Genomic DNA, 14,866 nt, shown 5'->3' on the forward strand with positions numbered 1-14,866 from the left:
TTGAAGAGAGTGGCATATTTGGCTGAGGTCTCTATTTCTATTTGCCACTAAGCATATGTCGTCAGCATAGTCCAAATGGCTTAATGTTTCCTTCAGGCGCCATTGGATACCCAGTCTCTCGTGTTCAGCCACCGTAGCAGTCATAACATCATCAATAGCAAGCAAGAACAGAATCGGTGACAAAACATCACCCTGTCGCACTTCAAATGTGTCGGAAAGCTGTCCATTGTGCAAAACGAAACACCTTGCGTTGTTGTAAGACTCTTTTTTACTATAGACAGAATGGTGATTCTACGCCAGTTATTGCAGATCACCTTTTTTTCGTATCTTGACGATTACCCCGTCCTTCCATTCCCTGTTAAAGGTTTCGTTTTCCCAAACAGACTTAACAAGTGGCAAAATACCGTCAGCTAAGTCGGGGTCTGCTTTGAGGAATTCGGCAGGTATGCCATCCAGTCCAGCTGCTTCATTGTTCTTTAATAGATGTATCGAGGTTCTTATTTCCATGCATGTCCGAGGGTCAATATTAATGCTTCTGGTAGATCTACGTATGTTAGGGAGTTGATGATTTGATTTTAAAAAAAAACGCCTTTTGAAATGTATCTTCTCCCTAAAGTTTTCAAAAAAAACATCCATTTGGATTGGACAAAAAATAACGAACATCGTTGCTGTTTAGGAAATCACTTTTTACACTGTTAACTTTCTGTTTCCATTTATTGTGAAACGCTATTATAAAAAATATTACCTGCTGATTTTATTTCAAATAGCTTAACTGTGACTTTACGTTTACATTGGTCCCTACCATTAATCGAATTTAGAGTGGACTTTGAAAATTAGGATAAAATGGACGATATTAAGATCGCAAATAAATCAAAAAAGCTTACGACCTTTCGAATAAGTTAAACAAACTAAAAGGCAGCTGAATTCTTTCTTTTATTTCGATTTAACATTGAAACCACAAACCGTTTGATACAGTGATCACATATTACAATTCGAGTCAATCAAACAAACCTGCCTTCAAACAGATGAAAAGCTAGTTGATAATCTCATTTGACTTTGTTCGATTCCACACCTGATATTCCGTCGTTACATAAACTACACTCTATTGCTGTCATTTTTTGCCACTTTTGAACTTAAATATTAAAATAGTGATTCTTGATTGAATTAGGATTTCGGAGATTTCGATGATTAGATGAAACAATAAGCTGAGGGCGGAAAAAACAACAGATCCTCCTAAATGTAATCTTTGCCGAACACACATTTCAAGCAAAGAATAACAAATGCCAATTTGGTAATGACGCCAGATAAAGTTTATACAATGGACTTCAACTGCCTTCTTGAAACGGTTTTACTTGTAAAAAGTTGCAACAAAATTATCATCCAAAACAAAATATCCGAACTGTAAAAATACTTCTAATAACATCTAATTAGGTGACAATTGTCAATTTTATATCAATTGAAAAACGGTTGGTTGATTTTATCCAAATATAAGACAACTTTTGGTAGAAAATCAGCTGACAGTTTCCGACAGTGTCTTGTCTTTAACTAAAAATTGTCTGTTTTCACGATTGGAAGACTTAAAAAAAATTGTTAATTTTTTGAAAGACATTTTGTTTGTTTCTTAAACCAGCATCGTCACCGGGCCGGATTTTCGTTCGCATTTTGTCGAAGTTAAAATTTAATGTTGTGCAGATGTTTGACCATTTGGCTTTCAATGGCGCTATCAAACCGTGCCATTAAGTATTAAGGTATTTGAAACTCCGCAAAAACTGTATTCCACAAAAATCGCATGAGGTCGATATTTTGAATAAATTGTAAAGTTTATTTAAGAGTCCAATCCTTTTTATCCTTTTTGTGTGATTTTTTTTTCTTCAGACGGTTTTTACTTAGTTTACTCAAAAATTTTAACAATTGGGTATTAGGCGCCAGTTATAGCTATCATTGGTTTTTATTATTGAAAAGAAACATACGAATTTTTTTGACAGGTCGAAACGATCAGTAAAAAATGTCTGTCATTAAAAAAAAATTCCTGATTGAAATCCACACACTAACTTTTAGGAGCCGGTTTTAGCTATCAGTAAATTTTTTGTTTTCAGTTTTTGAACATATTACAGATTTATTTCTAGCAAAAGATTGATGCAATAAGATGAATCCTATATTCAAGTTTTTTTTATGATGACATTTCATTTCACTGAACAACTGACTGCCAAAAAAATTACATTTCATTATACTGTTGGTTTTCCAATTTTTTACTGTTCCGATCACATCATTACAAATTTTACTGATGAAAGCAACAGTAAAAAAAATTGTCTAAGGCGCGGAGCCTCAAGGTGACATTTAATTTAATGGCGTACATTTGCTGATTGCTATAAACGCTCATCAGTAAAACATTTCAAATTCCACCTGTTTAAAATTTTACAGATGGATTTTAGTGATAGCTATAACCGGCCCCTTATTGACAGAAATCTGTCATTGGAATCGTGTGAAATTCGAACACAAATCAGTGGAATGATTCGTTTCACTTTTGAACATAAAAGTGTCAGCTGTTCAGGAAAATGAATTTCCGTCCGAAAAATAGAAAAATACATTATTAGAGAAAAATAAACGCGTAAGCACACTTTTTATTCTTAAACAAAATTCATTGTGTGATTTCCGATCGATCAGTGTATAATTTTAATTTCTAATTTAAGGGAAACAACGTCAAATATCTATTCAAAAAAAATTCCGGATCGATTTCAATGATAACTATAACTGGCGCCTAACTTAAAACATTGTGTTACTACCTTACAAAGGGCTTTAGTGTATAGGAAAAGTATTTCACGATTTTATCTCTAAAGGGTGTTGCTTTGAAGAAGATAAATAAACCCAAAAATTTAGCCTTATGTAAAAATATGGGTTTATGATTATTTTTTAAAACTGATTTCGGGCAAATAAACGCCACGACTAGTTCGAATAAATTCTTGGTAAAAGGCCAAATTTTTGCATCAATTGGGACGGTATGACAGCAATAACGCGCCGAATATTCTCTTCCAAGGCGTCAATCGTCTCGAGCTTATTTGCGTAGATAAGCTACATCACATAACACCACCAACGCGAGACAATGTGCTCACCAAAAGCTTCCCTCAATAAATTGATGAGTGTCGCGTGTACCCAACCATTATTTCGGTAATAAAATTGCACTATTTGCAAACGGGGTTCAGAAGTAAGTAAAATAAAGTGAAGGCTGTCAAAAAAAAGTATTGCCAGATTGAAAACCACACGTCCAAAAAAACACTCGTCAAATGACCTTATCTACACTTTATGCCCAAAATCGTTAAATTCCATAGAGTTAGTTATGTCTGTAAGTTACATATTGACAAATTACTTACTTTGTTTTAATATTTTGTCTAGGTTTTTAGACGATGCCTTCAAGTTTAAATAAAATAACCAACGTAAAGAAGAAATTCATTTTTATATTAATCATTTATTAACCTTTTAAACATTTTTTTTTGCATTCAAAATTCAAATTTGTTCCTACAGAATTGAAGCTTAAGATCCGCCTGATTTAAAATCTTCTTTTTGAAAAAATCTTGCATTAATGGATTTTTTCTGAGCATGTCTTTCCACTTATTGTAAGAAACTAAGAGACGATTTTTTAAACATCACAATCCCTGAGATCTCATAACTATTTAAATAATTATAACAAATATCTTATAAGCATGTATAACTAACCATAAATAATAACAATATTTTTAAGAAATTAAATAAATATAAATTGTTTAAAAATTAGTAGATTCTTGGTCTTAAGCCCAAGTTTACACCGGTTTTAGACCTTAAAACTATTTTAATAGATGGATGAACATCTTCACCTAATGGTAAAAGTTCAAAATGTCTCAAAATCTTTATCAGCACACATTTAATTTCGACCAATGCAAATTTTTGCCCAATACAATTTCTGGGCCCAGCACTAAATGGAATATAACTGAAAGTATTTGATTTTGGGTTATTTTCTAAGTGTCGTTCAGGCTTGAAAGCCAAAGGGTCCTCATAAATATCCGAATCCCTTAAGATCTCCCAAAGAATTATTATAACATTTGTGTTAGCTGGAATCGTACAATTATCTAGTTAAAAGAAAAAAAAAAGTTTTAAACTCAAATTAATATTTCTCCAAACCACAAAACTTACACAATTCCAGATCTTCTCGAATAAACCTTCCGATTGCAGGGATCGGAGGGAACAACCTTAATGACTCTTTTATGACACAATTCATGTACTTCATGCCATGAATATCCCGATAAGTTATCGGCTTATCCAAATCTGCACCAAACAATTCTTTCACTTCTTCAAATAGTTTCTTTTGAACTTCTGGATGACAGGCAACTGCTCTCAATGTGAATGAAATAGCAGACGTTGTTGTATCATGTCCTTCGAACATAAAAGTGTCTACTTCCTCACGAATGTCCTCATCGCTTAAAGGTTCTCCGTTTGAAGTGGTTGACTGAAGGAGTACATCTAAGAAAGCCATTCTTTTCTTTATACCCAAATTTTCAATGTTCTCATCAGAGCCATTTTCTCCAGTCTTTGATTTATTCAGAGACTTTCGGCGATCTTCGATTATTCGATTAGTAAAAAGATGCATATAAAGAATCCCTTCTAGCTGTTTGTTGGATAGCTTTGGTTTAAAAAACTTGAACGTTTTCTTTAACGTTAGATGAGGCTTCATAAATCGCATTGCAAGGATGTCAGTGACACTTTTAAGATGACACAAAAATTCAAGTTCAATTTAATCAAAAATAACACTAAACTTACTCGTTAACTGCCTTAACGTATCTTGTATTTTCGTCTTTTTGAGCTTGAATTTGGGTTCCCATAGCGGTCTCTGCAATAATGTCCAGAGCCATCAAACAAATGAGGGGATAAACATCGATAACAGTTATTCCATCAGCTTTGGGCTTTAGTTTTTCAACTAAAATCGTACTCTGTTGGTCGAAAACTTCGACAAATTCTTCCAGAATCTTGAAATGAAATGTCGGAGTTATGATTTTTCGCATATTTTGCCATTTAGTTCCATCACTAAGAAGCAAACCTTGACCCAACCACTCCCTTAGCATCAAATACAAACGGTGCTTACTTATATGCTTTGAGCTACTTAGAATAGCCTCAACATGTTTTGGATCCGAAGTGTTAAGTATCAAAGTATGTGCAATCCATGACTTATAAGCCTTGCCATATTTTTTCCGAAAAATTTCGAACTTCGAAGCAAGATCTAAAAAAAATGAGAGAATGTCTTGTTAAAAATGTTTTTCTTTTTGTTTTGCTACACAAGAACTTACTTTCTGCATTGAACGAAGCTAATTCGGAAACAGCACCGATAATTGGCAAGTTTCTAACTGTTGGTATGTTTTTCATCATGTCATTCCTTGGTTTCTTTGCCCAGTAATCAACTAGGCAAAGAAAGATTATGAGCAGCAATAATCCAACTAACATATTTCACTTTCATTTGATCGATGAAAACTAAAAATATAAAACAAAAATATATTAAATTAAAGCACAGGTTACACGTTACTACTTTGTTATATTATCATAAGGTCTATTAAGTTTAAACGTTTGACTGCTCATCATATAAAAGTAGAAATTCTCTGTTTGTTCAACTATAAGTTTCCTAAACCAGTCAAATATGAACATAGATAATGGAAAATAATTAATAAATGTAACCCACATGCATTACCCGTGTCGTGATGGATAGTGCGTAGGACTGTCATGTCAGAGGTCTTGGGTTCAATTCCTGTCTTGCAGAGTGAAAAATGCTTTCCTAAATTAGCTGTTTGGATTCGACATAAAACTATAGGTCCTCTCCATCCCTGACATGACTTGTATACAGGAACGATTGAGAGTTGTAAGTCACAAGAACAAAGTTCTCAACGGATTGTCCCGACACCTAATTAATTTTTTCTAATCCACAGTAAGTTGTATACGATTTGCAGTAGTACTTGAAATTCTACTGCAGATAGAGATTTGTATTTTATTCGAGTATCGAAAACAATTTTCGAGTTTTTCCTTTTTAGACGTTGGTACGTTTGATACCTTCTTGAGACTCTATGGATGCATTCAAAAAGTCCAACATAGAAAACAAAACACTATGGCATCATTTTAAAACTCAGAATGAACTTAAATATTTCGAAAAAATTTAGAACATAACCTAAAAATTATTTTGGCAAGACTTCAAAAACAAAGAGAAAGTAACAACAATTAAAATATTTTTTTCATTTTTTCAACCGATCTTTGAGTTAATTGTACAAATATAGTTCTATTTTTCTAAGCTACATAAGTCTGCTAAGTTCTTTATTTAAACGAAAATAGACATATTATGCTTGTTTGCTTGATTTTTTGCAAAAAGTTAGTGTCAACAAATAGAGCGCCATCTATTCTACAAACTGTAAGAACATAAGAACAAATTAGATAAATATAAACTATTTCTGGTATTTTCTCAACATATCTTCCTTCAAATTGCCCATTTTATTAAATTTAAATTATTTGGCTAAATGTTTTATAATTTTGTTTAAAAATTTTCTGACAAATGTTCAATTGTATGTATAAACATACAAATTTTCGAAACAGGGAAGTTGGCTAATTATTGACATAAAAGAATTTGATATGATGATCGTAAAAGCTTTTCCAAAAAGAGGTCACTTTTGAAGCTATCAACCTTTGACATTTGACCAGCAAAAAATAGACCTTTATTAAAAATGGAATGCTTTAATAAGGCAATCAAAATCTTTCAAGAGAAGTTATCATGTTATTCCCCAAAAAGGTGATCACAATGTTCAAGCGAGATCTTGTGATCTAACAACTTTAAACTCTTGTTTTTGGCGCTAGCTTCCCAATCTATTCAAGTCGTTAAAGGGTTAGATAAATTCATGACAAATGCAAGAATTGATTACAGACAACTTCATCAAATTAATATGTTGCTGCAACGGTAGCCTTTTGGCTGATACCGTTTTTCATTGTTAATAGTATAATATACTTACTTACTTACTTAAGGTGGCGCTACAGTCCTGTGTGAACTAGGGCTTCAACCAACAAACTTCTCCATCTAGCTCGGTCCCTCGGTTGGATGAGGTCACCCTCACCATCCACTTGTGCGCGCCACCTGATCCGCGGTCTTCTTCTACTGCGCTGTCCTGTGGGTGTGAATTCGAAGACTTTCCGAGCCGGAGCATTGGTAGAGCTCATGACCAGCTATCGTCCTTTTATGCAGCGCTGCTTTGCGTGCCTGTTGTTTGGCTGCATTTGTCTGCCGACATTCCTCATCAAACCAGGGGTTCCTTATTGGTGGCTGTTTGAAACCCAGCACATCAGAGGGAGCTTCTCTGATTGCATCTTGGCAATGTTGCCACTGGTTTTTGATACATTGTGTTGGCGGTAGAGAACTTCGAGAGAGGTTACTTGCAACTCGGTCGGAAAAGGATTTGGTTATCTCTGGCGATTGTAGCCGTTCGAAGTTTGTTTCTCTCTCAGTACCTCCCTGTTTTGCCTTGGGTCTGCAAATCCGAAGTGTTACCTTGGCTACAACGAGGTAGTGGTCCGAGTCGATGTTAGCTCCTCGGAAAGTTCGTCAATGATGCTGGAAGCGTGTCTGGCGTCGATCGCAATATGTTCAATCTGGTTGAGGGTAGATTGATCTGGAGAAGTCCAAGTTCCTTTGTGGATGTTGAGGTGTGGAAAACGCGTACTGGCTACCATGACGTTTTGCCCCGCAGCAAAATCTATGAATCTGTTGTCGGAAGTGTTGTCGTGCAGGCTGTTCTTCCCGATTTTTCCACCAAAGATGTCTTCCCTTCCTAGCTTGGCATTAAAATCGCCCAGGACAATTTTAATATCGTATCTAGGACACTGCTCATATGTTTTGTCTAAGATCTCGAAGAACATATCTTTGGTGTTGTCGTCTTTCCCTTCTGTTGGGGCGTGCACGCATATTATCTTACTATATAGTGGCGCGCACTGTTTCTATTGATATTTTTGCAACTGCTTTCGTTAATTCTATGTTAAGAGTTTAATGGCTGAAATACAAACACGGTTCGATTGACGTTTACGGGTTTAGCCATAGGAATTCAATGCATGTTATCACAATGAAGCTCTGACCTTACGTTTCGTTTGACAACCTTAAGAAAAAGGACGTAATGTTACGTAACGTGACTTCAAACGGAAGCTCTAGTTCAACTTATCTGAACATTTGCTTTGTCTGACAGCTCAACAGCTATAAAAAGTCAACAAACAACATATATTTGCATTTAGAGGGATTCTCATTGCTTATTTATTAGAAAAAGTTAAAAGGAAAAATTCACTTCAACAACTTACAACAGAGTTAAGAAAAGTTGTGTACTTGGTTCGATTAGTTTTCTGCAACTAGTAATCTCCAGATGTGGTTCAATAAGAGCGCGAAGAATCTCAAACGCTTTAGGAGACATCCTTGTTATTTTGAAGAAGTGCACTGGATAGCATAGAATCCTTCCTCATCTCTCCGTAGATTGAACTCCCGGACCCACCAACGTCTCAGTCTACGTTTCTTTTTGCTCCATGAGCTAAACAAACAATAAGCTGTGTAAGCTACTTCCAGGATAAATTTAAATGTTTCGCTTTCAAAATTTATATATTTTACTGCACGAAAAATCCAAACAAACTTTTGAGAAAAATTAACAGCTGTTAATGAAAGAAGTGTTATTTTTGAAATGTCATTCCAAGCAACCTCGAAAAAGGCCCATTGTAACGCAGCCTAAGCTGAAGCGTGTTTGTGTTTCAGCAATAATAATGTCTTTTCCGTAAGAAGTCTTTGAATCACACTTTCAATTAGGATTTAAAATATGGACTTCCCGAGAGCTAATTTTTAGCGCCTCACTCAATGGTAGAAAAATAAGACAAAATTAATGTTTCGAGCAACAAGGTCTAGAAGTTTTGTAACTGAATTTATGACACGACTACGTACATGATATCGGCGTCGTTCTATGAAAACTCCCTTAATCCATTTTTGTGTTTTGAGATATTTGCATTTAAATTTAAAAATCAATATGAAAAATCCAAAAATAATCAAAATCTCACGATGTTGTGCTTTAATAGTAGAAAGGGTTTTGGTTAACCATTATGCAAATTAATTTGTTGCAAATTGTTAATCTAGAATGAATTAAATGGAAAAAGTAGGACGTAGGGAGTTTTCTTTGGAAGAAAAAACATGAAAGCTATGATTTTCATTTTAACATTTTTAATACTTGAAACCATATGTTGACAACATAAGAAGCAGAAAATGTCTGTTTATTATAGAAAAATAAACTTTAGCATTTTTTAATCAATATATATATAAGTAGTTAAGAAAAATAACAAAATTAAAAATTAATGGGGAAAAATACATAACATAAACGCAATAAGTCCTTTTTTTAGTACGATATTGGTAGTTGTTTATTTCTTAGTGTGCTTAATAATATTGCATTTTGACGCTTTCCTCTTCCACTGACATTAATTGTGTATTGCAAGATACCTGGGCAACGTTTGCGTTATTTAAAACTTTTTACTTTAAGGCAATTCACATTTCTTCCATCGGTATCAATATTGACATTTTTGAGCGTGGCTTTGGCCAGTGTTGAAATACTTCGTAATGGCTATTTTTCATTTTTCCTCTTTTTGAGCGAGTAAGGCGAAATATATTTAAGCAGTCATGTATCGTGTAAACTGAGGCATACTTTATTTGTTTCTCAATTGTACTATGCATGCTGTCACACTCCATCATCGAGTGGACCCATTCAAGAAGCTTTTGTTCTATTTCTTCAATTTTAATTGAATCTTCTTGAAGACAGTAAAAAAGAATAGCAGCAACATTGTGATTACGGTTTTGACCACCACAAGTGTCCGAAAACAAAGAAACGGATTTCACATGTACTGGCAATTGATAAAGATATTTGTATAAGCATGTTCCAATCTCAGCTCTTCCACGTTTTCCATTAATCTTCGACCTTCATAAATTTTCAGATTACAACAGCAAAGCTTTCTACTATCATATATAGTTGAAACGTCACTACACGGAATTTGCAACACGCTTTGTAGATCAAAAGTTACAGTTACAAAGGACTGATCCCTACTAGCTAGTTCCTTGTCACTAGTTTTGTTGGAAAGAGCTTATTTTTCTCGTTCTTTGTACATAGAATATTCAGCTTCTACTTCTGGCTTGCTTTCATTATGTGCAGAAATATTTTTTGCACAAATAGCACATTGATCTTTTTTTGGTTTGAAAAACGACAAATTGTACTCCTTACCGAAAATCATTCTTTAAGTAGTCAGGCTCACTGCTTTTTCGTTTTCGTGAATCAAGGTATTTTCTTTGTGAAGATTTTCGAGAGTAATAAGACTCCATCACCGGAAAACTCTTAATGTGCACCTTCACCGCATTTTTAACGGCTTCAGATATTTTAATTGCTGGCGCATGCCAACCTCGCTTGTCTAACCCAGCAAATGTTTCAGTTGCTAGGTTTGCTCCTTTTATAGCTGACCTAAGAGGTCCATCATTTATTGACAATGTTTGAAGGAAAAACTTTCGACAGACACGCTTGATCCGTTTTAAATTTAGTTTTAGTATTTAGTCGCTCGATTTCTGTGCTTTGGGGTTTGGCTCCGATGTCTTTGTCTTGCTGTTTCATTAAATTTAATACTCCGCAAAATAAAATCGTTTTTTTCTAATATAATCGCCGATATCCCAATATTTCCTGCAAATTTCTATCCTTTCGTCTTCTGTAAAGCTTTCATTATACACTTGAAGAAGCATTTATTACAATCAACAGGTTTTGGAGTTTAAGCTGGAACAGTAGTATTTTTAGAGACATAAGATTGTCCCAAATTAAGCTTTTTTTGATATTACACGACCAGCTTTCATGATCTGCTTTGTTCTACCTATTTCGTTTTTTTGGGGCTTCAGATGAAACAGAAAAATCTCCATCAATTGGTACAAAATCTTGATCTACATCGTTATCAAAATCTAGATCTTCCTGCTCATGCTTAGATACACAATATATAATTTGAATTAAACTATAGAATTATTGAACACATTTACCGGGTTCATTAACTCACTTCAACTTCACTTAGAACCAGATTTATATCATTTTCCGATTGACTTACTTCTATTTCAGTACTTACATTTAGCGGCGTTTTATTATCACCATGATCTGATCCAAGTCTTGGATTTACATGCATTACAACAAAAACACAAGATCCTGCTTTGTGTTTGCATCTCAATTTGAGATCCAAAATTTAATTCTTTTTTTCACAACAAGGAGCGCTCTATCATTGTGATTTCACATGTAAATGTTGGTATCATTGCAAACAAATTAAATAAAACCTGTATTGCCATATAAACATTTTAATTTGACTGAAATAAAATATTTTTTTAAATAAAAAGCGAGAAGCTTTATATTTATTTATTTGGTATATAATCCATGAAATAATTAGATATTTTAACAAGACTAATTAATTGGTGAAATTCAAATAATTAAGTCCAAAAAAATGTATATTTGACATAATTTATGGGTATTATTTTCCCCAAAAAAAAGGAACAAAAAAATCATTGAGCAAAATGTTCTATGGGCAACCCTGCTTTAAATGTCAAAAACCATAAATAAAATCGAGAGAGCTGCAGCAGAAAAAAATGTTGAAAATACTTTTACATGGGAATTTTTTGATATCATGCTTTAAATTGAAAATGGTTGTAAGAAACACTTAGGTGACATAAATTAGAACTAAGAACCGTCTAAACCATCTCAATTAAGAGAGTAGTTTTGAAATGACGGTGGGTTGTATGCAACACTTTTAAGAATTTTGTATGATTTTCTCTCGAAATTCTTGGAAGTGTTACATACAAACCACTGTCATTTCAAAACTACTCTCTTTATTGAGATGGTTTAGACGGTTCTTAGTTCTAATTTATGTCACCTAAGTGTTTTTTACAACCATTTTTAATTTAAAGAATGATTTCAAAAAAATCCCATGTAAAAGTATTTTCAACATTTTTTGATTTTTGTGATTTGCACATTTTCAGAAGTTGTGGAGCTACAACTGGAACTTGAATCATCATCGATAAGATTCAATAGGGATAAAATTGAATTGTTTGATTCTTCGCTTTCATCACTTTCAAATAAAAACTGCAAATTATAAAAGTTTTTAATAGAGAAAAGAAATAAAAATTAGAATGAATACTTCGATCAACCACAGCAGCTTCCATTTTGGGTATATGTTTATATTTTTTTTGCTTCGAAATGTCACTTTTGAAAGAACGAATTTGACACTGCTACCAAACTTTAAATAATAAAAAATATGATGATCCAAAGCTGTTTTATTATCATGATCTGATCCGGATCAGATCACGGTGATAATAAAACGTGGCTATTATTATTAGAACTATTTAACGCCTACATTAATAATAATTAAAATGATAGTATGTAATTATAATATTTTAATTGTTTTTAACGTTATCCATTTTTACCTCTGCTCTCCATTGAAAATATCGAGCATAGCACCAAAAAACTATCAAAAAAAAAAAACAAAATTCAATGGAAAAACTAACGGCACTTTACAGCATTGCCTGATACTTATTATTTCTAGAGTCAACCGAAATACTGTTTGTTGTAATTATAACGTTAAATAATTGATTAAATAACTGCAACAAGTGATTTTCAAAACAAAACACAAACAGCAAAAAGTTTATCAGACAAATCTCCTTAAGTCCAGTTAAGGACTTTTCATAAACAACAAATTTAAATTTTTTGGATTTCGGGAGTTTTAATTCTTTATAACTTTAATAATAGAGAAACATAGAGGTTTGGGAGTTTTTGGCAGAATATAGATTTTTTCATTTACATAAGCTTGGCGTATTTATCCCTTTTTTGCCAAAAATGGACTTAGGGAGTTTTCATAGAACGATGACGCTATAAAAGTGGTGGACTTTGAGCTTCACATAATTTTTTGTTTGTAAATAGTGAAGTTTTTTTCTTTAAATGTAAACATTAATTTAGATAATTAATACAAAAAACTATGATATCTCCACATAGTTTTTAATAGTTGTAATACTAAGAAATAACAGAAACCAATTAATTTTTATTTCAATGTTTACTATTTTTGTATAGAGTTAAAGCAATATAAATATTTTGTTGAAGGGTTTTTTGTCATTTTTAGTAATAGCGTAGTTTTAATTGCTCATTGATATATTTCTTTTAAATTCACATTTGCCTAAATAGTGGTATTGCGCTATTTAATATTCTTATTGCAATATCTTTTATTTACAACAACAGACGCAAATATGACAACATTGTCATCTCTGAACTGCTTAATTTTTTCAAAGGAAACAGAACTGAGAGCTTTATAGCGAACTAACAGCTGATAAAAATAAGTTTGAATTGCTTAGAATTTAGAATTATTTGCTTGAAAGCTTTTCTCTCTAAAAATAACAACATTGATAATATGATAAATGATAACATATAATACGCACTGCTTCGCGGTTCCGGCTGATTTTGTGTTGCATTTTCTCACTACCCTATACAATGTATACGAGTTTTTCTTTTCTAATTGAAATCATGAACTTCTACGCCTTCCCTTTCATTTTAATCCAAAACACTACGATTACACAATCTTTCTTATCAATTTACTTTATAATTACATTAGTTCTAATTCAACTTGCAACTAAGAAATACAAAAATTCAAAAGTTGAAAACTCTTCTCACAACTAAATTGTTTAATCAATCAACCCGCACAAGACGCAAGCCTTAACCCGCACAAAAACTAAACTTCTACTCTCACTAGATTTGTTGTTGTTGGTACTGTTAATGTTATTTTGACAGAACAATGTTTCTTGTATTAAATAATTTATTTCATTTAGTTATATATTATTTTTATTGAATTAACTTTGTACCTCAATCACTTTTGTTTACCAACTACGAACTTCAGAATCGCGACTATCGACAACTATTTCTGAACTGAAAAATAGAATTGCCAGGCGAATACTTTCATAGAGCTTTTTGATGAGATGCGGTAATAATCAAATGGTCTTGCAATTGAATTAAGAAACAGACTTACGTTGTGCACATAAAACGTTTCTCTACTTGATGCCTAGTATACCTATTGTTAAAGACTGAAATTACATTGAAAACTAGTTCATTTTGAAGTGCTCAAGGTATTATTTTAGATAATTAAAACTACTTACCCATGAACATATATAAATACATATATACCCATGAACGTATGTCAGTCTTGTATATGTAAATTTAAATATTTTTTTGTTTTGAACTGTGAACTGGATACGTTACATAACATGATAGTACCCAAAGGTCACGATACAAATTACTTGCAAGATGCAAGCTAGTTTTAAATACAGTCACTCAAAATTGAGCGTAGTTTATGGTATATTTATTTACTATTTTATTTTATATGTGTTATTATACAAAAGTTGGGTAGCTCGATGTCTTCAACGAATATTAACAAACTCTTGTTATATTTTATTCTTACTTACTTACTTAAGGTGGCGCTACAGTCCGGGCGGACCTGGGCCTCAACCATCATGCGTCTCCAGCCAGCTCGGTCCCTAGCTATCTGTCTCCAGTTTCGCACGCCAAGTTGGTTGAGGTCCTCTCCCACCTGGGTGCGCCACCTGAGTTGCGGTCTTCCTCTACTGCGCCGTCCCTCGGGATTGGATTCGAAGACCTTCCGGGCTGGAGCGTTGATGTCCATCTGCTCTACATGACCTAACCATCTAAGCCGTTATACTTTAATTCTGCTAACTAGGTCAGTGTAGCTGTACAACCCGTACAGTTCGTCGTTATATCTTCTCCTCCATTCTCCATCTATGCGTACGGTACCGAAA

The 14,866-nt window shown here is 33.4% G+C and overlaps 1 protein-coding gene across 4 annotated transcripts; it reads right to left on the reverse strand.

Annotated features, from left to right (window-relative positions):
• Positions 1-3,432: 3,432 nt before the first annotated feature.
• On the reverse strand, positions 3,433-14,154 carry LOC129953765 (cytochrome P450 4d2-like). Of its 4 annotated transcripts, none has more exons than XM_056067207.1 (5): positions 14,083-14,154; positions 5,313-5,493; positions 4,789-5,245; positions 4,165-4,730; positions 3,433-4,100 (listed from the first exon to the last, which is right to left on the reverse strand). In XM_056067207.1, the coding sequence occupies exons 2-5, from the start codon at positions 5,464-5,466 to the stop codon at positions 3,766-3,768; spliced, it is 1,512 nt and encodes a 503-aa protein (XP_055923182.1). In that variant the 5' UTR covers positions 5,467-5,493; positions 14,083-14,154; the 3' UTR covers positions 3,433-3,765. The 4 variants fall into 4 exon arrangements, with proteins under 4 accessions (XP_055923182.1, XP_055923180.1, XP_055923181.1 ...); XM_056067205.1 differs by lacking the exon at positions 14,083-14,154 and adding an exon at positions 13,919-14,076; XM_056067206.1 differs by lacking the exon at positions 14,083-14,154 and adding an exon at positions 13,731-13,888.
• Between the last annotated feature and the right edge of the window lie 712 nt (positions 14,155-14,866).

The sequence above is a fragment of the Eupeodes corollae genome, chromosome 1 (assembly GCF_945859685.1).
Source record: "Eupeodes corollae chromosome 1, idEupCoro1.1, whole genome shotgun sequence".
Taxonomy (NCBI): domain Eukaryota; kingdom Metazoa; phylum Arthropoda; class Insecta; order Diptera; family Syrphidae; genus Eupeodes; species Eupeodes corollae.

Bases quoted from the DNA above. Each gene is read 5' to 3' on its own strand.
- LOC129953765 (XM_056067207.1), bottom strand. From the start codon at position 5,466: ATGTTAGTTGGATTATTGCTGCTCATAATCTTTCTTTGCCTAGTTGAT. The intron at 5,246-5,312 runs GTAAGTTCTTGT...CATTTTTTTTAG, and splicing joins AGCTTCGTTCAATGCAGAAA to ATCTTGCTTCGAAGTTCGAA. The intron at 4,101-4,164 runs GTAAGTTTTGTG...TCTTTTAACTAG, and splicing joins TCGAGAAGATCTGGAATTGT to ATAATTGTACGATTCCAGCT.